Source organism: Protopterus annectens, chromosome 9.part0, assembly GCF_019279795.1.
Source record: "Protopterus annectens isolate FY-2018-M chromosome 9.part0, PAN1.0, whole genome shotgun sequence".
Lineage (NCBI taxonomy): Eukaryota > Metazoa > Chordata > Ceratodontiformes > Protopteridae > Protopterus > Protopterus annectens.
Window position 1 is genome coordinate 803096565 of NC_056743.1, and position 24714 is coordinate 803121278.

Here is a 24714-nt window from a genome sequence, read left to right on the forward strand (position 1 = left end):
ATAGCTGCGCTTTTTGTTCAACTCGCTGAATGTATTATTAAAGGATTTTGTCATTAAGGGAATTTTTTATAGGTATTTTTCCTATGTGAATTTTTTAAAAAAAGAAATTTCCTTAAGTGATAATTTGTATATATAACAACTTTTCAATTCATATATAAATTTTATTTTTTGTTTAAATATTTGTGATATTTAACTATGAAACAGTTGTCCTTTTAGTAAAGCTGAATGTATGTGTTTATTGATTGATTGTTTAATTAATTAAATTAAACAATTATTTGTGTATGTGAGTGTATTTAAACTCACAAGAAGTTCCAAAGTAACTTGTCTGAGGAAGTGTATGTAATTTTGTACACGAAAACGTTTACAAGTAAAGGATCTTGGATTTTATCTTGTGGCTATGCTTCGTTGGATTCACTTATTGTTTTCTTGGTTTTTGGAACTTTTCAAAGTTTTTTTTGTTTCTATAAATAATAATACATGAAAACAGCACAAAATGCTATAATGCCAGGGTTTTGTCTCATGCTCTTGAGCCTAAAGTAGAAATGGATCTACAAATGATGGAAAGAGCTGGTGTGTTGTCTAAAATGATGTGAAGCAAGTGGCCTATGGCCATCTGTACCAATACTCAAGAGTGGTAAAGTAGGTGATTTTTTATATTTGCAGAGATTTCAAAGTCATCATTAGCCCAGTACTAAGGACTATATAGTATTCTTTGCCAAGACAGATGGAACAAGTTGGAAAAGTTGACCTGACCAAGGCTTACTTTCACACGAAAACTGAACAGTCTTCCGGGACATTCCTTCTGATTACCACACCATTTATAATGATTATTTCCCAGATAACCATCTGATTGTCAGGGGGATGTATGTGACTGACATTTGAGAACAGTCATGATCAAGTACTCCTATGAATTGCTTCCTGGATGATATCCTTATGAGAGGAAAGAATGCCAAAGGTCATGTGGTTAATCAACCTAAAAGGTATCCTGGACAAGCCAAAAGAGGAAGGACTATGAAAAAACAGACACAGATCTGAATTTATTACAAGACAAGACAACATTTGGTATTGTGGGCTTGTGATTTTCAAAGCTGCACTATGCAAGTCTCAATATAAGGTGGAGGCTGTACTAAAGGCACCCATGCTTAAGCATGCATCAAAAATAAGGTTATATGTAGGACTTAGAAACGTCTGTCAAACGTTACCTGAATTGTCAGTGCTGCTATATTCACTGAATATATTGCTACAAAATAAGACTTTATAGAAATGGACAGAGGAGGACTATGAATCTGCCTTCAAGCAAATGAAGAAAATAAGTATCTTAGATGAAGTGTTTCTCCACTTGTATCCATCTTTGGTTATTAGGCTGACACATAATGCCTCAGTGCATACAGCCAGCAATGTTGTGCTGCAGATTATGGTGACAAGTGAAAGCTGGATGTAGCTGCACCATATAAACAAAAAAGGCCTTATCTTGATATGGGGAATGAACTTATTCATACAATGCCCATACAGAAAAACAGGTCTTTATTGGCTATTGATCACCAGTTGTTGCTCATGGTATTCAGCTCAGGAAAGAGGGATATCAAAGATATGTGCACCAAGTATGCAACACTGTTCAAGGATATGTGCACCGGGTATACAACACTGTTCAAGGATATGTGCACCGGGTATACAACACTGTTCAAGGATATGTGCACCGGGTATGCAACACTGTTCAAGGATATGTGCACCGGGTATGCAACACTGTTCAAGGATATGTGCACCGGGTATACAACACTGTTCAAGGATATGTGCACCGGGTATACAACACTGTTCAAGGATATGTGCACCGGGTATACAACACTGTTCAAGGATATGTGCACCGGGTATACAACACTGTTCAAGGATATGTGCACCGGGTATACAACACTGTCCAAGGATATGTGCACCGGGTATACAACACTGTTCTTAGCAGCCCCCGTGTGATACTGAATACAAAGGAACAAACCAGCATGGAACTGCTGATAGATGACTCCAAGTATCACATAAAATTCCTGGACATTCAACAACCAGTGACCTAGATTGTGTATGCGACACATCAGTTGTGCACTTACTTGTAATGAATGCAGTTCTTCAGTGACACCTGGAATGAAATAACACTGACACAGGTGTCTGTTTTAGTTATTAAGTAATAGCCTAGTAACAACACCTTGTTACATCTCACCCTTACTGTTATGAAGGAGCAACTGTCCACATGTCACAAACTATGCTATATGGCCCCACTGTGGTAACTGCAGCCAAGCTGCATTGTAAAGTGTTGGAAACTATTCATGAGATACACCTGGGAAGGGTGAAAATGGAGTCCATTCTTCAGCATTTTGTTTCCTAAATCCCTTTTATTAATAGATGCTACTAAACCTATTCCTTGGATGAATAATAACCAAAGCTATACCCTAAGGTTTGCCTCTAACCTGATCCTTAGCAGAAGAAGAAGAATGTATGACCAAGAGGATGTCCAGATAGAGTGATGGATCAGTTCCATGACTCAGAAAGGAGGATGTATGTGACCTTTGACCTGAGAAGAATGGATAGCCAAATTTGTTCCACACTATTGGCAAATGCAGATGCTCAAAAAACAGCATCCTTGACTGAAAATACAACAGGAAAGCTTGACAGGTCAGTGTTTCAAGCCCATCAGAAACAGATTATCACTAATCTGACCACCTAAGGGAGCCCTGCCAATGATAAATGTATGGAGAGCATGCCTGTAGAACTACAGTACAGTAAAAATGAAAAGTTAATAGTGAACAGGTCTCAATACATTAGCTGTATTGCTAAAAATAATGTATGTTGTACCTGACTGGTCAAAACAAAATGATAATAACGAATACTTGCATCAGGGCGCTGGTGGTTTGGGGGGTGTCGGTGCAAGTAAATAACGCCTGATATAGGTGAATATCTTTGAAAATGCATTATGAAGCATAATATAAACAAGAACCTTTTGTAGTACTTTGTTTTCTAGCATATGTTAGAACACAAAGTGGACGAAATGTAATGAACACTTGCTGAAGCAAGGCTACTTGCTGCTGACTTTAAACATTCATCTATTTAGCGTAGAGCTGTGGCCTCATACTACAGGTTCTTGGGCTAGATGTGTCCCAGGAACAAGATAAGCCAAGTCAGACACATTTTAAAACTGATAATATACTCTGGCATAGATGTGTCCCAGGAATAAGACAAAACCAAATTGCACACATTTTAAAACTGATAATGTATTCTGGCCTAGATGTGTCCTAGGAACAAGGCAAAACCAGGTTGCACACATTTTAAAACTGATACTGTATTCTGGCTTGCCACACTATACTGAATTCCTGCCACTTTAAAAAGCCACATGCCAGATGTGCTTTTCCCATTAACCTTTCTTGCACTGCAGGTGTGCTTCTGATTTGCCCATTGCATACAACCATTCTTTTACTGTTACCAGGCATCCATGTTACCTTTTTTTGAGGGGGGGGGGGGTCATTGCTTGTTCCGGCTTGTGGTTCTGTGAATTAACCCTCATCTGGCTCTTAAAGCATTTTAGTTTGAGGTCACTGGTATAGAGAGTAAGGGATATGAGCTTATAATGAGCTTCATCCTGTAGTCATGGGTTTGTGCCCCTCAAATTCCACTTGCAAATTATGTGTCTCTGAGCAAGTCATTCGACCAGACAGTGATCCCAGGATGATACAAAAAAGAAGCCCTAGTGTTTGTTGGCTTTCCCAATTAACAACATAATAAAAAATATATATGCATATATGTGCAGGCAATTCCCATGGGTACATCGGTATAAGGCTTCAGCAGTATAAAACTTGCATGTATAACATCTCTGGCTTTATAAAGGCCTCATGTATTCCTTCTCTTGCTTCAGGTATTATGTAATAACAGTGTAATGCTATGTCATATAAATACAGTAGCTGTTAGTCAGACCATGATGGTCTTATAAGAAACTAAGAAAAGTGGGATAATTATTCGAAATGCAATGGTGACACAGAAGGACTACGTTTTATGCTAGGTTACTGTACAACTGTGAAAATAGCCCCAGTTACAAAGAAAGTCAAGTAAAACAGGCTACAGTGGTTTGGAAACATGCAGGAAAACAGAAGATGATTTAGTAAAGAAGATTTGCAGAGAAAAGGGAAGCAGGCGAGATGAGACTAGGATGTCTAGCCAAGAGATGGATGGGTTGTGTGAGAGAAGAGCAGCAACCTGTGACACTTACATATGAGTGGCTGCTGTCAATCAAGGGATGTGGTGACCCCTGACACAATACCCTAACCCCATGCAGAAATGAGAAAATGTGATGATGACGATGATGACTGTAAAAGAGGAAAAATGTATAATATGAACAGACTGAAGACTAGGCAGAAATAATAAATTAGTTCACGTTAATATTTGCAGAGGAAGAGGAGGACAAAATAGATAATTGATTGGAATGCAGAGGTGTATAGGAATATGGAAAGGAAGACTGGATAGATAAGTAAAAGGGAGGCATAAAAAAGGAACTCAAGGAGTTTTGCATTATAAGATGCAAAGAATAGATGACTTATTTCTCCACATGCTAAAAGAGCTATCAAAAGTGCATGATGTACCCTTAGTAATGCTGTGTATCACCCTTAAAACCAGGGCGCTGCTGGAGGACTGTAGCAATATAATGGTGGTGGTGATATGTTACCTGTACAGGTGTGATACAGGCAGAAGTTTGTAACTCTATGCAAGGTTAATGGAAATCATTTAGGGTGAAGGAGTTTCTGCATGTGACTTCTCTTGTGGATCTATGACTGTGAGGCTTCATGCAGCAGAAGTCTTAGCAGTCCAGTTGGATAGATTTTGTAAATGTATCATCATCAGTGTTGACAACAAACCTGGTAGATGTGCTGCATTATGCAGTATGTGGATTTCAACACATTCTTGACATCAGTTTTACAGAAGATTAGTGATGAAACTAAAGATCATGACAGTAGGGTAAAAATAACAAAGTAAATAAGGAAAATATAGCTAACAGGAGCCAAAGGGGATAATAAAGGGAAACTGCCTTGTGAGAAGCCAGTAATCAGTGGAGCATTACAGACTTTGATGGGAGCAAGTGTCCTGGTCAGCACATCTGTGTCAGATATTATGCTGTGGTCAGAGAAAAAGATTATCTTGTTCAATCATGTTATCAAGCTTGGTGCAATGGACTGGACATAAAAATGGTGTGGTTTGTTGGGTGATTATTGAAATACTAACATGTGCAAGGCTATGCAACACAGGGAGTGGGATCTACAGATATCATATCCCCCTGTGGTTGTCAGCCTGTACTGAGGATAGACAAGGAAAAGGGTCTGAATGCTAGAATCAAATTTATGGCAAATAATGAAGCATAGTATAAAACATCAACAAAAAGACTAACAGGATGCAGGTGCATGCACACAGTAGAGTGGGTTTAAGATATACCAATATCCTCTTGATATTTTACAGCAAACTAGTAAGGGAAGAGTTTGGATAGTATTACAAGTTCTGAGGGCTAACAGTGTATGAGGCATTGGACTAATGCAGAATACTCCTTGGAGAGTTACAAAAAACACTTTAATCAGATAATCTCAAACTAAAGAATGACTCAAAAAAAATAGATATGTAGACACTGTAAGACAGAAGGGGAAGGGATGGCTTGATACAGACTCTTCACAATGCCAGCAGCAGATTAGCTAAGGAAAAATGGGTAAATATGACACGACATGAGTGACAAATGGAAGCAGAATAATTTAATACTAGAAATAAAAATAAAAATAATTCAGAGGAAGTGTGGTGGCCTGCTAGGATATACTACTAGAGGCATTTGTGGAAAGTGTAAGTGTTCATTAGTACTCGGACCAGACAGAGTAAGGAGCAGCACAGAAAAATCTGATGTGGACAGGTGGGGACACCTTCCCAGCGGTGGATTATAGCAGTCAGGTGACTCAGTACACCATAGGTAGCTTCATATTCTCATGCATTCATATATGTTCTGTTATCAAAATGGACCCTTCTAACCTCTGATTATGTTGATGGTTTTGCTGTTGTCTGTTGCTCTATTCACTCTAGTGTCTCTCTAGCGCATACTGTCATCTTACTTCTAATTCTGAATTTTGTAGACTACACTGCCCCTGCACTCTGTCTGTCCATCAGTCTATCCCACTCTTTCACTCTTTTTTTTCTAATTCCCATTCCCTACCAACTAGTCTACGAGCTTGACTGTAATCTTTAATTGATTAATACATATCAGTGTATATCTTCCATCCTTTACTCATAGTCACCATTTCAGTTCTTCCTGTCACCTTCCTCTTGTCATTTGATAGTATCTCTCTTAAATCTCAGGTTCCTTTACATTAGAATGGAATAACTCCCAAATGTCCACCCATCCCCATCCTGTAACAGGTTATTCTCTTCATATCAGAATTTACTACTAAGATTTTTCTTAGCATGATTTAAATGATACTATAGATAACAATGTAAATTTTAAGAAACAGTATAAAGCAGGGTTAAAGATGCATTATACAAATACACAGAAAATGGATTTTTGTCTGCTTATTTATTTATTTTTAACACCTTTCTTGAATTATAACTTAAGACACAGGCAAGCATACATTTATATAACGAAAACAAACTGTATTAACATTTTCCCCATGGCAAACATTATACATTACATATATTCATCATCATTTTCGTCTATGGAAAAATTCTAATGAGCATATTCAAATTCATCATAATCCAAAAAAGGATAGAAATCATGCAAAAAACATATTCCTATTATGTTATAATCTTACCAGGGGTGATATAATCACCAGCTGTGAGTGTTTAATGTATTTATAGTGGGATCTGAGGGTCTAACATTCAATTAATCTAAACAAAACAAAAGACATGAGTTACAAGATAAAGTAAATATCAGCATGCTAAATCAAACATCAGTAAATCTCTGGAATCCATACCTGATTGTTGGAAGAAACTTTCCTCACATAACTCTTCAAAAGCAGATGTAATGCTTCTATGCTCCATTATAAATTTATGGCTAGATGCAAGATTCAGATGCAGCCCCTATTCTTACTCACCTGAACCTGTGATGAATCATCATCTTCTTTTGGCTGCTCCCGTTAGGGGTTGCCATAGCAGATCATCTGTTTCCATTTCTTCCTGTCCTCTGCATCTTCCTCTGTCACACCAACTACCTGCATGTCCTCTCTCACCACATCCATAAAACTTATCTTAGGCCTTTCTATTTTCCTGTTACCTGGTAGCTTCATCCTTACCACCTTTTTCCCAATATACTCAGCATCCCTCCTCAGCACATGTCCAAACCAATGTAATCTTGCCTCTCTGGCTTTGTCTCCAAACCCTCCAACCTGGGCTGACCATCTAATATACTTATTCCTAATCCTGTCACAACCAGTGTAAATCTTAACATCTTTAACTCTGCCACATCCAGCTCTAACTCCTGCCTTTTTGTTAATGCCACTGTCTCCAACCCATATAACATAGCTGGTCTCACTACCCTCTTGTAGACCTTCCCTTTCACTCTTACTGGTACTCGTCTGTCACAAATCACTCCTGACACTCTTCTCCACCCACTCTATCCTGCCTGTAATCTCTTCCACACCTCTCTTCCACACTCACCATTACTCTGAACTATTGATCCCAAGTATTTAAACTCATCCACCTTTGCCACCTCTACTCCTTGCATCCTCACCATTCCTCTATCCTCCCTCTCATTCACACACATATATTCTGTCTTAGTCCTGCTGACCTTCATTCCTCTTCTCTCTAGAGCATATCTCCATCTCTCCTGGGTCTCCTCCACTTGTTCCCTACTCTCACTACAGATCACAATGTCATCTGCAAACATCATAGTCCACTGGGACTCCTGTCTGATCTCGTCGTCAACCTGTCCATCACCATTGCAAATAAGAAAGGGCTCAGAGCTGATCCTTGATGTAATCCCACCTCCACCTTAAACACATCTGTCACTCCCACTGCAGACCTTACCTCTGTCACACTACCCTCGTACATATCCTGTACCACTCTTACATACTTCTCTGACACTCCCAACTTCCTCATATAATACCACAACTCCTCTCTAGGCACCCTGTCATATGCTTTCTCTAAGTCTTCAAAAACACAATTCAACTCCTTCTGACCTTCTCTGTACTTCTCCATCAACACACTCAGAGCAAACATTGCATCTGTAGTGCTCTTTCCCAGCATGAAACCATACTGCTGATCACTAATCATCACGTCCCTTCTTAACCTAGCTTCCACTACTCTGTCCCATAACTTCATGCTGTGACTGATCAATTTAATCCCTCTGTAGTTACTACAGCTCTGCACATCACCTTATTCTTAAAAATCGGTACCAAAACATTTTTTCTCAATTCCTCAGGCATCCTCTCACTTTCCAAGATTTCATTAAACAATCTGGTTAGAAACTCTACTGCCATTTCACCTAAACACCTCCATGCTTCCACAGGTATGTCATCTGGACCAACAGCCTTTCCATTCTTCATCCTCTTCATAGCTATCCTTACTTCCTCCTTGCTAATCCATTGCACTTCATGATTCATTATCCCCACATCATCCAACCTTCTCTCCCTCTCATTCTCTTCATTCATCAACCCCTCAAAGTACTCTTTCCATCTGCTCAACACACTCTCCTCGCTTGTGAGTATGTTTCCCTCATTATCCTTTATCACCTTTACCTGCTGCACATCTTTCTTAGCTCGATCCCTCTGTCTAGCCAATCGGTACAGGTCCTTTTCTCCCTCCTTAGTGTCCAACCTTTCATACAACTCTTCATATGCCTTATCCTTAGCCTTCACCACCTCTCTCTTTGCCATGCACCTCATCTCCTTATACTCCTGTCTACTTTCTTCATCTCTCTGACAATCCCACTTCTTCTTTGCCAGCTTCTTTCTCTGTATACTCTCCTGTACTTCCTCATTCCACCACCATGTCTCCTTGTCATCCTTCCTCTGTCCAGATGTGATACCAAGCACCTTTCTAGCCATCTCCCTTGCTAGCTCTGCTGTAGTTACTCAGCTATTTGGTAACTCTTCACTGCCACCCAGTGCCTGTCTTAACTCTTCCCTGAACTCCACCTCACAATTACCCTTTTTCAGTTTCCACCATTTGATCCTTGGTGCTGCCCTTACACTCCTCCTCCTCTTCTTGATTACCAACATCATCCTACAAACAACCATCCTATGCTGCCTAACTACACTTTCTCCAGTCACCACTTTACAGTCTCCAATCTCCTTCAAACTGTCCCTCCTACATAAGATATAATCCACCTATGTGCATTTTCCTTCACTCTTGTATGTCTCCCTATACTCCTCCACCACAGCCATGTCCATCCTTTCCACAAAATCCACTACCATCTGACCTTCTGCATTCCTTTGTTTAACACCATACCTACCCATCACTTCCTCATCCCCTCTGTTCCCTTCACCAACATGCCCATTGAAATCTGCTCCAATCACCACTCTCTCACCCTTGGGTACAGTCATCATCACTTCACCCAACTCTCTCCAAAAATTTTCTTTCTCATCCATCGCACACCCAGCTTGTGGAGCATATGTATTAACAACATTCATCATTACACCATCAATTTCCAGCTTCATAAACATCACTCTATCCGACACTCTTTTCACCTCCAAAACACTCTTAGCATACTGTTCCTTCAGGATAACTCCTACTCCATTTCTCCTCCCATCCTCACCATGATAAAACAATTTGAACCCACCTCCGATACACCTAGCCTTACTTCCCTTCCATCTGGTCTCTTGTACACACAGTATACCAACCATCCTTCTGTCCATCATATCGGCTAGCTCTCTCCCTATACCAGTCATACTGCCAACATTCAAAGTTCCGACCCTCACTAACACAGTCCTAGCCTTTCTCCTCTCTTCTTGCCTTCGCCATGCCTTCCTCTCTTCTCCTCCTTTGGCCAACAGTAGCCCAATTTCCACCAGCACCCTGTTGGCTAACAGTACTGGTGGCGGTCGTTGTTAACCCAGGCCTCGACTGATCCAGTATGTAAATATTTAATACTGTCTGCATGAATGATTTGGTGAAGTTTTATACCGGATGCCCTTCCTGACGCAACCCTCCCCATTTATCTGGGTTTGGGACCGGCACAAAGAAATGCACTGGCTTGTGCATCCCTTGTGGCTGGGTATGAACCTGTGATGAATGACTAGTTGTAATCTGAAAACAAAAATCAGATGTTAGCATAGCAAGAGTTGAGCTAAAATAATACCACAATGAAATATGTAACTGCAAAAGCACCTCCACCACAGCCATGTCCATCCTTTCCACAAAATCCACTACCATCTGACCTTCTGCATTCCTTTGCTTAACACTATACCTACCCATCACTTCCTCATCCCCTCTGTTCCCTTCACCAACATGCCCATTGAAATCTGCTCCAATCACCACTCTCTCACCCTTGGGTACAGTCATCATCACTTCACCCAACTCTCTCCAAAAATTTTCTTTCTCATCCATCGCACACCCAGCTTGTGGAGCATATGTATTAACAACATTCATCATTACACCATCAATTTCCAGCTTCATAAACATCACTCTATCCGACACTCTTTTCACCTCCAAAACACTCTTAGCATACTGTTCCTTCAGGATAACTCCTACTCCATTTCTCCTCCCATCCTCACCATGATAAAACAATTTGAACCCACCTCCGATACACCTAGCCTTACTTCCCTTCCATCTGGTCTCTTGTACACACAGTATACCAACCATCCTTCTGTCCATCATATCGGCTAGCTCTCTCCCTATACCAGTCATACTGCCAACATTCAAAGTTCCGACCCTCACTAACACAGTCCTAGCCTTTCTCCTCTCTTCTTGCCTTCGGCCATGCCTTCCCTCTCTTCTCCTCCTTTGGCCAACAGTAGCCCAATTTCCACCAGCACCCTGTTGGCTAACAGTACTGGTGGCGGTCGTTGTTAACCCAGGCCTCGACTGATCCAGTATGTAAATATTTAATACTGTCTGCATGAATGATTTGGTGAAGTTTTATACCGGATGCCCTTCCTGACGCAACCCTCCCCATTTATCTGGGTTTGGGACCGGCACAAAGAAATGCACTGGCTTGTGCATCCCTTGTGGCTGGGTATGAACCTGTGATGAATGACTAGTTGTAATCTGAAAACAAAAATCAGATGTTAGCATAGCAAGAGTTGAGCTAAAATAATACCACAATGAAATATGTAACTGCAAAAGCAATTTACTCTCAACAGCTAACATTTAAAGGAAAACTCCACCCTAGAACTAAAAAGACTTTTATTTTACTCTATCTTTGTTTCCTGATCTATTTTAACACCCGAAAATCACTATAAGTGCTTTATTTGTAATTTTAGCCTGTTTTCCACAACATGGCTACCAATGGGGGTTTGCTGTATCAATGTGATCTTGTTCTCTCTAAACCCTTTCTCTTTCCCATAATGCTTTGTATGACTCATGCCAGACATAAGGAAGTAACATTGAATTCCCATGCCATTGACATATAATGGGATTTGGGAGGGTCATTGTTATTTTCTTTACCTTCTATAAAAGGACTGCTTCTTTTCTGTCTCTAACATAGCTCTCAACCTCCCATCTCCAAAATGAGGAACACTAGCTCTCGTAATGTGGAACAAATAGGCAAAATGTGGGACACTTACAAATGCCTTACTAAACACTTCAACTAGGAAGGTCATATGGTGGTCAAAATATGCTGGTTTTACCTATAAAAAAGGTCTTTTAATGAATTAATAGGATTTGTTTCTATATTCTATGGATATTGATTAAAAAATTCCTAACACTGAATGCGTGACAGACCCTTTCAATTTGGAACTTTGAGGAACATGAACTTTTTAAGACCCCAAATGAGGTACATTCTTCGTAATGAGGTACACTTGAAAGGTATGGTCTCTAATCACCCTCATTTATGTTTGGCTCAGACCTTTTTTTTACACTATACTTAGAAGTTATCCAACTATAGCCAGAAAAGTAAATAAATTGCTGGCCTTTGTTTAGTGTTTTCTTTTGTAATTCAAGAGGACTTGAGAGTCTCCTCTCCCCACACTATTGCAGAGGTGTTGAAACTGTCACTGCACTGAGAGACCCTTGCAGAATCAATTCCTCTTAGACTACAAAAGAAAATACTGAACAAAGGCCAGCAATGCAGTTACTTTTCTGGCATGGGAATTCAAAGTTGATTTTGAGATGTTAAAATAGGTCAGGAAACAAAGAGCGAAAAAAAACATTTTTTTTTTTAGTTCTAGGGTGGAGTTTCCCTTAAATTTTAATAAATCAACATGGTTTTAAGACACGGATCTTTCCCATCCTGTCTGCTATCCACAGCAGTGTTTCTCTTTCTAAACAAAAATGTCTTTCATATTCAGAGTAATCACACCATTCTGAAAAATAGGCCATAAAGGAAAGTGTTTTGATACACATTTGGAATCTTTATGATTGTTTTTCAGTGAAATTTTCTGTGATACTGGGGGAAACACTTAGACAAGTATTATACACTATGTCTGCCATTTCCCTTTAATTTTTTGCATAAAGAAAGCCTATGTATGCTAAAACCTATGATAGCACTCTGGGTATAGTTAGTAAATTGCTAAATATACAGTTCAGAGGAACTCCTGGTTTCTTACAGAAAAATTTCTGTGACAGTTACTACCATAACTTCTTTTTTCTCATTTGCAGAAAAAAATCCATGCTTTAGAATCATTCAGTAGTATATATATATATATATATATATATATATATATATATATATATATATATGCACACACACACACACACACACACACACACACACACACACACACACACACACACATATAAAGCACTTAAATACCACAAACTGTTAAAGAAGAAAACTAATAACAAACTGATCTATGAAAAAAACATAAAGATGCCATGATGTTTTATTCCGTCATCAAAATAATTCTGACTCAATTCTAAAAGAGAAACAATGAAAGTTAATACCATAACTACTGTCATTATTAAAGTTTTCTATTTATTCTTTATTTTCATAAGAATGTCCTGCTGAACTCTTAGTAATTTTCAGAGAGTGCCTGAGAAGAAAAGCTCTGAAAAAAAAAACTTTACAAACAACGATACTATGGCTATTGGCTTCAATACGAATGCAGGTTATTTCATATGGGAAGTTTTAACATGTCATATAGAAAGCTAGAGCCATAAATGCAACTGCTTCCATTATCCACTTCAAATAATCATCCAGGTAATAAAATATAACACGTTCTTAAATAAAATGTAATCATCGATAAATTTATATACATTTATTTACATTTTTTTGCTTATATATGCATTGAAAAACAAATTACTAAATTATACAAAATGTAAATTATCTCCATAATGAAACCGCCCCAGTTTGCATTAATGTACAAAACTGTGCTGTAGAAGCAGTTACAGACAAAATCAAAGTCCTTGTTCCTTCCAAGACATTTGGCAGTGCCTGTGTGAGGTTAATCTTTTTGGTATTCCAGTGTTGCATACATTGCATTTATGCAGCCAGATATACACCATATAAGCCCTAGTGTACAGTGCAATTATTAAGGAAGCAGGGGTTTGCCCGAATATGGAATAGTAAGTCTCCCATCATCAAACACACACATGAAAGGAAAAAAGGTACAAGTAAACCAGAAGAAAAGATAAATGCACTACATTTTATAGATAGTTGATATGTTGATAATTATTCAAGTGAGAGATTCTAGTATAGGTACTTTAATCTGTGTGCTTCATTTTAATTTCATATCTATATATAACCTGTGGTGGGTTTATGTATGAAAAAGAAATATCATGTAGATTTAAGGAACAGGTTTACTGAAGTCACTAATCAGTTCCCCATTTCTGATGTATGAGAACTCATTTATCTGACAAAGCAGACTAACATATTACATACGTTCAAGTTTATATATATATATATATATATATATATATATATATATATATATATATATATATATATATATATATATATATATATATATATACATACACACACACACACATACACACACACACACACACACACACACACACACACACACACACACACACACACACACACACACACACATAAACGCATGCACACACACACACACACACACACACACACACACACACACACACACACATACACACACACACACACACACACACACACATACACACATAGAGGAGAGAAGTTTAGATCACTATTTCTGATTTCATTTCAACAAAATGCAGCATATTTTGTCTCTTGAAAAGGGCCTTAGATTTTTTTTTTTTGAATGGCTGTTTCTGGACTGTTTATTTTTTAGTTGCTCTGAGGTACATCTTAGCCTTTTTTCAAAGTTCTTGTTTATTTTGTAGCAATGATTTATTAGGGTAGGTAGGGCTAATTTATGTTATTTTGTGTTCATTGTCTATTTATGTGATTAATGTTGTTTTATTGTATTTAGTAATCATAGCGTAGTTTTCAGACCACCTTGCCAGGAATACAATTTTCCAATTTGCTTTTTTTTTTTTTTTACTTTTTACTTTTTATTTTAAGGATTTTGATGTAATAGATTTTGTTTCTAGGGGACTGATGTATGTGGCATTTTTGTTTTTAGGGGATCTGTATGTATTTTTGATATGTGTAATGTGTGAAGTTTTGTCATTCTTTATATTGTTGTTAATGTGAATACTGGTTACCAATGGTGTGAACTGGGTAGAGTGGTGATAAAAATAAAAACATCTATTGTTTATCTCACCCTTTAATTACTATTCATTATTATGATAAACATGTGTGTGTGTGTATATATAAAATACATCTACACATGCATACATGCATGTGTGCGCATGTGCGCGCGCACACACACACACACACACACACACACACACACACACACACATATGTGCACACATACACACACACACACACACACACACACACACACACACACACACACACACACACACACACACACACAACACACACACACATACACACACATACTATTAGACAAAGGGCAGTTTAGTGAGTAGCAGAATATTGTAAAACCAATAATTCACATCTGGTGTTAACTTTGAATTACATCTGAATATTTTTTATTACATCTGCACAATGTAAACAAAAGCCAAGTAATGCATGCTGGTGGAGAAGGGTCTACAATACAGTGGAGGAGGTGACACCACTCTGGAAAACTGGAATACCCAAACTCCTGGCTATACCCTAAATGCACAGTATGCTCTCAATTTCATCAATTCAAAGTGAAAACTTTTAAATGCTCTTTTAAATGTGCTATTTCTTATTATAACAAAATGATCAGATTTGCACCAGATTTCACAAGCATACTCAAAGAGATAAGTTCACTTGAATTGCTCTGTTTCACTTTATATAGTTGGTTTACATTTGAGAGCTAGGAACTTTGAAAAAACAACCTTAATACATATATAAATTATATTGTTTCTTTGTAGCTGCTTATCATAGAGAAATTTATATTTTGGCCTCATAGTTTCACAGTAGAAAGGTATTGGTCTCTGGTTGTCTAGCTTGTTAAAATACTATCGTATTGCTTTCAAAGAGGTACTCAGTGCATTAATGCACTCCAGCACTAAACAGTCAGTTTGAGAAACCTCATTCAGAGGAATACAGAAGATTCCTGAAACACAGAGTCAAAATATCTGGCAATTAACAAGGTGAAATGAAAATGCAGAAAGTTTTTTTTTTTGTATGGAAAACAACGTTTTTTTTTACTTTGAGAGTGTTGTAAAATTTAATTTTTGTTCTCTCTAAGATGAGATAATCATTGAGTTGTTTCTAAAGTAGCAGAGTTAAACTTTTCTGCTTGCTGGTTTGCTGCAAGTATACTTTTCTGTCAGAAAATAATACTTTTTATTCGCCTTTTTTCATAAATCTGTTGTTGAGTAAACTGTTATTAATGTTGCTAGGTCAAATTTAGGCATCCACCATCTACTGCAGCAGTAAAGGCGTGATGATTATAACATAAAACAAATAAAATTAGCTGATAAACACATAACTTTTTAAATCACAACTTCTGCATTTCATGGCAATTTTCAGTTCATCAATTCCAACAGTTAAACATAAAAGTATTTTATGTGATAAAAGTATTTTATGTGATAGACTTTTTTACTGCTGTTTTGGCCATCATAAAATAATAAATATTTAAGCAATAACCCATGCCTGAGTGTGGTTAATGCTGGATTTACCCACGGTTGGTGTGGTTTGGTCATGAGGGCGAAGATCGAGTGGCCAAACAAAGACAACCGTGGGCAAATCCAGCATTACCCACACCCAGAAGTGGATTATTGCTATTATACAATGACATTATTTAAGAAAGAAATACTTACTTTTCTTAAATAATGGCATTGTATAATGCCTCCTTGCTGCCCTTCCACAGCTGTCCAGTATTCTGCAGCAGTTCTGATGTACTGCGCATGAGTATGGTTATGCAGTACATCAGAGCTGTGTGTGGAAGCAACGGAGAAAGGAAAATCTCCGTTGCTTTTAAAAACATATGTCGTTATGTTAAAAGAGTTTAACATAGTGAGATAGCTTTAAAAAAAGCAACGGAGATCTTCCTTTCTCTGTTGCTTTTTTTTAAAGCTGTCTCGCTATGTTAAATTTGTTTAGCATAGCGAGATAACAGCAACGGCACTCTTCCATTTTCCGTTCCTGTCCAAGATATTGGTGGTGTTAAGCAGCTCTTAGAAAATCACACAGATGGGGAGAAATAGCACTTGATGTTCAGACTCTTTCCTTGTCACACTCGATTCCCACAAGTGAGTGTGGAATTATCTTAGTACAACCAACACGTCCTGTCTTAATCTTACAGTTTCTTTAAAACTGACATAAAAGATCTGTAGTATTAAACATATAGCACAGTTGTGATTGCAGTCTATGGCAGAAATGAAGTCAATATCTCATTTTTTGGAGTCCTATTCTATTAAATTTTTAGCCACAATAAGGCATATTGGAGTAATTTTTTTTTTGGTAGATGCAGGGATATATTGCTCATCTCGTCCAGTGCTTACTATTATTTCAACAAGAACTGCATCCTTCTAGTCGGGTCTATAGCATAAAGTAGTAAAGCCTTAACTATAACCCAGGTGACTGTCTTTCGCTGGAGGCCCAGGCAGCTGGGTAACTAATGCAAAGATTCAGGAAGGATGAAAATGCTGGTGTGGCTGGCCATTACCTACTGCCTACTGGAGACCAGGAGAGCAGGAAATCAGCAACAGGTGACCAAGGTTTGTGGGTGAGGATTAATGTGGAGGCATCACCTTGGAGGAGGAACTTTCCCTAGCTACTAAGCAATTTTGATTAATCAGAAATCTTACAGCATGTCACTAAGGCAGTAAGACTACATAGACAGACACACACACACACACACACACACACACACACACACACACACACACACACACACACACACACACAGAGCTGTCTACAATAATGACCCATGGCTACTTTATCTGCAGGTCATGGGACATCGTAGACTTACAAGCACCCTATGATATAGTACCCCAAGGATCCACTGGAGCTACAGATCAACAAAGACAGAGAGAGAGAGACAGATGGCAACAGTGGTTGATCCCTGCACTTTAGTGAGAGTATGTATATATGTGTGTGTGTGTGTGTGTGTGTGTGTGTGTGTGTGTGTGTGTGTGTGTGTGTGTGTGTGTGTGTGTCTGCATCTATATATATATATATATATATATATATATATATATATATATATATATGTGTGTGTGTGTGTGTGTGTGTGTGTGTATCTTTGTGCACAGGTTTCCAAAAAAAGACAATTCATCTTGCTGTGCTTTACTGCTTACACCATTAAACAAGATCATGTTTGTGTGACACGCACAATGTACAAATGATTACGGTGAAAAGAATGTAATACATTTAGGCTGTATGATAAGCATTTCATAACATTGTAAATATGAAAGATGATGCAGTGATAATGCTAAAACAAGAACTGAGATCATCCCTCTTCTAGGTTCTTCAAAAACTTGGCAAAACTGTGGAGACCAAAGACGAACAGTTTGAGCAGTCCCTTAATGACTTCTACAAGCAACAGGTAAGCAACTAGAGAATTAAATACTGAAAAGTGGGCATTGTTATTTCAAGCTATCAGTTTTTGGAATAATGAAAACCAAATGGCACCAGTATAGTAGTAGTAGCATATGTCAGAAGAACTCCACTAGTAAAGGTAAGTCTATTTATTTCCTTGTGCTTGTTTATGTTTTGTAATTGTGGTAGGCATGCATATTTTTTTCAAAGAAAACTGATGGAGATGCAACTGAATAATGTGCAGTTCTAGTGTAAATATAAGCAAACTCATGGCCAGAGAATGGATATATATGCTGTTAAACACGAATGTTTGATTCCAATTCACACAAATTCTACAAAGTTTATATGTGTAGAGTACATGTTTGCATAGGGCTGTTATAATTTCCAGTAAGGAATTTGATACATACAGAGTTCAAGGATGAAACAGGTTAGTTATCAGATGTACATGTGTATTCCAACAGCAGACCTTTCGGAGATGATGTGTAAAGCACATACCACATGTATAGCTGACACATGGGTTGACAAACTACAGTGTGATATAACTGCCTACACTGTGTGCACTGAAACAGTCAGCTAAGGCATGCATGTAACAAACCACGATCGTACTTCCTTGAATTGCTTAAAGGTCTACGGGCTGTTACATGGTCAAGAAAATAAACCCAGTAAGAATATGTAGCCATAAATCTGATAACATTTATATTTTATATTACATTTATATTTTAATTCCACAATGTCTATGCAATTCTCATTTTGAATTCAATTTCAGAGTTAAAATTATTGATGTGTGGGGAACATAATTCAGTTTCCTGTTATTGTTTGTATTACTACATTTTATTTCAGCAGCATATACTATTTTTGTTCCTTTTAAGGAGATAAATATCTCCTTCAGAAAATGGCCATCTCTTGTCTTGTAAAGAAAATATTATCTCCACTTAACAATGTGTATTCATCTCATGACGGATATTTTATCATATGTTTGACTTGAAAGGAAATCTGTTTTTCTTGTTTATTCTTCCACGAACCTTTTCCTCCCTTATCTAATAAGTTTTGTTTGTGTGCAAAAAAGGTTGTAATACTGCATTACAAGATGAACCAGACATATACACAATAGGAACAGCACTCCCATTTCTCTGATGTTGCATGCTTTGCATTGTAACAGTGTCAGGATATTTAATTGTGATCAGAAGTATATTTGCAGGTAATGTAAAGTTGCTAGTTGCCTTTATAGTCAAATTATTTCATTACTAAATACTTTTGCCATTTCATATTTAATGTTACAATTATATTTTCTCTTACTATAGCCAATTATATTTTCTCTTACTATAGCCTGTGCTTTAGCATCTGCATCTAAAGAGTAAACGCACATAGCAAAGTAAACAGGTTGCCTTGCATGCTGTGTCAGCAGCAAACTTAACTGCCAAATGGCATAGTTTTATTTAGTTTATTTATTTAGGCTTCATTGACTGGGTTATTTTCCTTAAGCCAGTGGCCTCTTTTCAGGGGACATCAGCGGTGGTCTTAATACTGACTAGGGGAAATTTGGGCAGGGCACTGGAGAAATTCACCTACTCTATTTGTAGAGGAGGAAGTGATGCACACAGGCTACTCCCATTCCTGGCATGGATGTGGCTGGGAGGAGTGGTGCGCAATGGCAGAAGGTAGTGCTGCTGCAAGAAATGAGGAGAAGGCCAAGACAGGTGTAGTTGATTCTGTTGTTGTGGAGACTATTACCAATTTCAGTGCTGATGTAGGATGAACAAATGGGACAGCATTTAGCTGCTTCCAACAATGAACTTAACAATCAAGAAATTTTGATTACAAATGTGTGTGATGGAGGGTTGGACTATACTACTCTAATTGGAATGATGGAACATGAAGGTCATGGTAAAGATTTAGCAGTATCATGAGAAGGTCTTTTTCAGAAGGGAAAGGACTGAAACCTAAGGTGCTGTGTATTAAAACAGTTAAATTTAGGACTTCAAAAGTTACAAAAGTATATGTTGATATTGCTGGGGAAGGGCAGGAGTTAAGGAATGCAACCAAACTATGAGAAAAAGAAAAGACATATGGCCAGATTCATGAATACCTTCACTACGTGTACACTAAGTGTACACCATTTGGACTAAATACACAATACAAGCATAACTCACACCTTTTTCCTCTTAATTTTAGTTTTCCTACTGATTTTCCTGCAACCTTAAATATTACAGGAGATTTGTAAAGGTTGCCACAATGTGTAAACTACATCTGCACTTAGTCTAATCTTTCTGAGTGAATAGACACCACAAAAAAATGTGGTAGGAATGTTCCTGAATACAGATCGTGTACATCTGGAGTACATGTAATGTACATTTAGTGCAGGTGTTCATGAATCCAGACCTGATTAAATCATAAACTGATGAAATAATTAATACATACTATGTGAAGAACAAAATTGTGCTCATCAGATTTTTCAGCTGATGACATAAGATCTTTCATGCATTTAGGAAAGTAAACTTTTTGTGATCTTACATTTGAAACAGACATTATGTTGGACAGATTTATGTTCTGTGTTGAACAAAAGAAAACATTTTTTCTTGGAATTCATTTATGTTTTTCAAGTCAAAAGTCTGTATTGAAAAATATTTTTATTTGCAGTTTAGGTCTGTTGAGATGGATGCAAATGATACAAAATGTGTATATTAAATTGTTGTGAAAAAGTGAACAGTATAAAAAAGGGATGAAAAAATGTTATGGAATGGGGGTGGGAAATGGAAGAGATTTTGAAAGTTGAAACTGATTCTTTTGTTCATAGAGTTCAAATGTAAAAGATATAGGGTGGAACAATTGTGAGGAATTTAGGACAAGAAGTATGTTTTATTTAATAACAAGGTCAAAGTTTTGGATGTGAGAGTGATAAGCTCTGAGAGAGTTGGTTGTACATGTACATTGGGATAAGCAGGTGAATAAATTAATAGCGATGCATGCTAGCACTAAAATTAAAGAAAGTGAGAAAAATTATTTGAAGAAATACGTTGGTCATTGTTAATATTTATATTATTAAGATGGGGATTTTAATTGTGATTTTAGGAAAGAAAAAAAAAAGAAAGGAATAGATAAAAAGAACATGCGTAAAGAAATGTGCAAGTTTAAGGATTTGGGATTGGAGTAACGGAACATAGAAGAAAATTAAGGACAGAAATTGATTATTTGTATGTCAAGACAGGTGAGAGAAATTAGGTGATGATATCTGCTGAATTTTCAGATCATGTTGTAATATGGATAGACGTTGGCAATAATTAAGGCAGTATTAAGAAAGAGAAGGGTGTGAAAATGTTGTTAAAAGTTTATTAATTGTGAGCAGTTGGAGGAAGATGTATTTCAGTTGTGGAATGATGTTTTGACTTTAAGGTTTTCTTTTGAAAACTGGTCTGAGTGGCGGCTGATGTTTATTTAGAGGTAGAGAGTGAACTGAGAACAAAGTGATTATGGAGAACTGTGCAAAATTATTGGATGACTTGAAGCATAGCAATAAGGAGTATTTTAATAAAGAGATTGAATTATATAATTTGAACAAACAAAATATAAGGAGATTATTACTTAATGTAAACATTTATTGCAAACTAGAAAGGAAGATGTATTTTCTTTTTTATGGAAAGTTGTAAAGTTAGAAAATTCATTAATACATGAAATTAAGGATGTGAAAAGCTTGATTGCTAATGATCAGGAAGGTGTAATGAGAGTTATCCAAAATTATATAAGTAGTAACTTTAAAGAGAAGATAATTAGCAACAAAGTATGGAAGGTGAAAAAGTTTTCCCAGTGTAAATTATGAAAGTTGTAAAGGCCAATAGACCCAGGGGAATTAGATGTTGCACTCCAATTGGAGAAAGAGGATTGGTTTAGATAGGATAGAAAGAGAAAGGGGTAAGAATGGATATACTTAATTAGCAACCAGTTACATGAAATAATGTGGATTGTAAGATTTTTATGAAAATCATGCATATATATTTTAGTAGAGTTTTGAATGAAGTATTTGGTTTAGGTATATATGGGGTGAAAGAGAGTAATAACAGAGATCTGTTATCAGTTGTGAAATAAGTAGTGGATGATATTCTGTATAGTGGAGAGGAGGTTAAAATGATGGTGGAAGATGTTTACAAGGCTTCTGACAATAAAAATCATATTCCGTTGTAGAGGATAATTGAACAATATGGCATTCAAAGAAATGTTTTGGAGCTTATTAACTTTGCTTTTGATAAGAAGTTTGTATTTATATTAGTTAATTGGTAGATTAATGAGGAAAGGAAATTAAAATGTGGAGTGAGACAAGGGTGTCTGATGAACAAATTTTTTTTTGTCATGGGGTGAGTGCAATAGGGGATACAATTGAGTATTATATGAAGAAAGCTGAATATAGGCTGTACGGAAGTGTTAAGATCACTGTTTATAGCCTTTTGCACATGATATTATACTGATCACAAAAAATAAATTGTGGATAAAGGAAATGCTAATTTATTTAACTGAGTTATTGAATCAGGTTAGTTTAACAATAACTAAAGAAAAAAGCAAAGGGTTAGGAGATATTGTAATGATAGAAGGTATTTATTTTTATAGAAATTAAATTATTAAGAGTGAAATTTGAAAAGGAGTGTATTTTAAAAGACAGTGATTAGTTAATAGAAAACTTAAAAGAACTAGGGATGTATTGGAGATTATTTAGAATGTCTTTTAGGAAAAACATTTATTTGCTTAACTCTATAATTATAGGAAAATTGGAATATCTAGCTAATGTTTATATGATTCTGAGTGAGGAAAAAAAGGAAATTTTATAGATTTGTTAGGAATATATGGGGTTTAGACTGAACCCAGTTAAAAGAGGCATTTTGTGTTTGAGATGAAGGAGGGTTGGTTTAATGCATCCCATTATTTTTGTGCATTTTTGCATTTATTTTGGATTTTAAGGAAAAGTAAAATAAATAATGAAGACTTGGTAGTAAAATTATATAAAATGAAGTATTATAATTTTTTGGGAAGATGTTGGAAAATAAAAGACAAAAAGAAGGTAAGGAATGTGTAGATTAAAGAATACCAAGAAAATATATTATTATAAAAACTGAATTTGAGAAAGAATGCAGTATGTATCTATTGTTAGGAAAAAGTATGTAGTTCATCCATAGGAGGGACTTAAAGCAGAAATACTGCAAGCTATTCAGAGAAGGAGGGATAGATTTAAAAGTATAGTAGTATATCAATATTTTTATGGGATTAAATATAAATAAACTTCTGGTAAAGGAAGCAGTAAATATGTCAGTTTTAGAGAGAGTACATACATTTATAACCAAGTAGAAACAGTGAATATATATTTTTTACAATGGTGGAAGATGTTTACAAGGCTTCTGACAATCAAAGTCACATTCAGTTGTAGACAATAATTGAACAATATGGAATTCAAAGAAAAGTTTTGGAGCCTATTAACTTTGCTTTTGATAAGAAGTTTGTATTTATATTAGTTAATGGGTAGATTAATGAGGAAATGAAATTAAAATGTGGAGTGAGACAAGGGTGTCTGTTAAATAAAATTAAGAATTCAATACACAGAAGGTTCAGAATCAAAAGTTTACTAGTGTACACCAGGAGGCAAAAAACGTACAAGTACAGAATTTTGTCTAACATGAAACAGGAAGCACACAATTTTATATAGGTTTAACATTCAAGCTGTGCCCACCTTACTGACGTGGTATGTCACAGGGCATCTACATCACTTTAGCTTACAGTCCTCTATTCATAAAAACTGCTGATGCTGTATATTTAAAAAAAGTTTTCCTCTGGTAACAATACGGCCTTGCTATCCACCTGGTCAGACATAATGTCTTTCTGTAAAGTTACTTCTTCAAGGTTTCATATTAGTTCGAATACAATAGCAGATTCAGTCTTTTAATACACATCTTTGTTCACTATTACACTTTCCCACCAGCTGCATGCTATCTCAGTAACACTTATACAAGGCCAAATCATCCCAGCAGGAAAGAGCAGAAGATTTCATTATTTCACATATCTAATTTCCTGACCCAGCAGATAATCATTTGTGAAAAGCATAAACATTAAAACTTGCTAAGCTAGCATCTGCCAGGGTCGAAGGTCAGCTTGCTTCAAGCCACATTGCAGTTTCAAAACTACTTACATTTAAACATGAATTAATCCTTTCTGTTATATGATTAATAGAATAAAATGCATTATATACTACTTTGCTTTTAAACTAGCATTTCTCATATATTCAAATACACATTTTTCTAACATTTCCCCCCCTATTAATACTTTTTATTCTATTTTGAAGTATGCATAGTGTCATTTCATCTCCCAACTTCTTCCACTTAGGATTTTCAGCTAGGTGAGTCATTCAATCTATACTTCAGAAAAAATGTCATCTGAGATCAATTTTTCAATCTGCATATCTTGATACAAAGTTTCAGTAACAGATACATCAATAAAATCTTTGATTAATCTTTTCATGCAGGGAATTCCACAGCAAACACATGCTCCTATTAGGAGTATACCCACACAAATGGCAATCAGAATATTCATTAGGATGGAACCCCACCCCCCCA

General features: G+C 36.7%; 1 protein-coding gene across 1 annotated transcript in view; it reads left to right on the plus strand.

Annotated features, from left to right (window-relative positions):
* BIN2 (bridging integrator 2) overlaps window positions 1-24714 on the plus strand; it is a 353798-nt gene that overhangs the window by 50507 nt on the left and 278577 nt on the right. The window contains exon 4 of the mRNA XM_044083439.1: window positions 18054-18134. Within this exon, the coding sequence (XP_043939374.1) occupies window positions 18054-18134 (81 nt within the window). The remainder of the gene's footprint in view (window positions 1-18053; window positions 18135-24714) is intronic.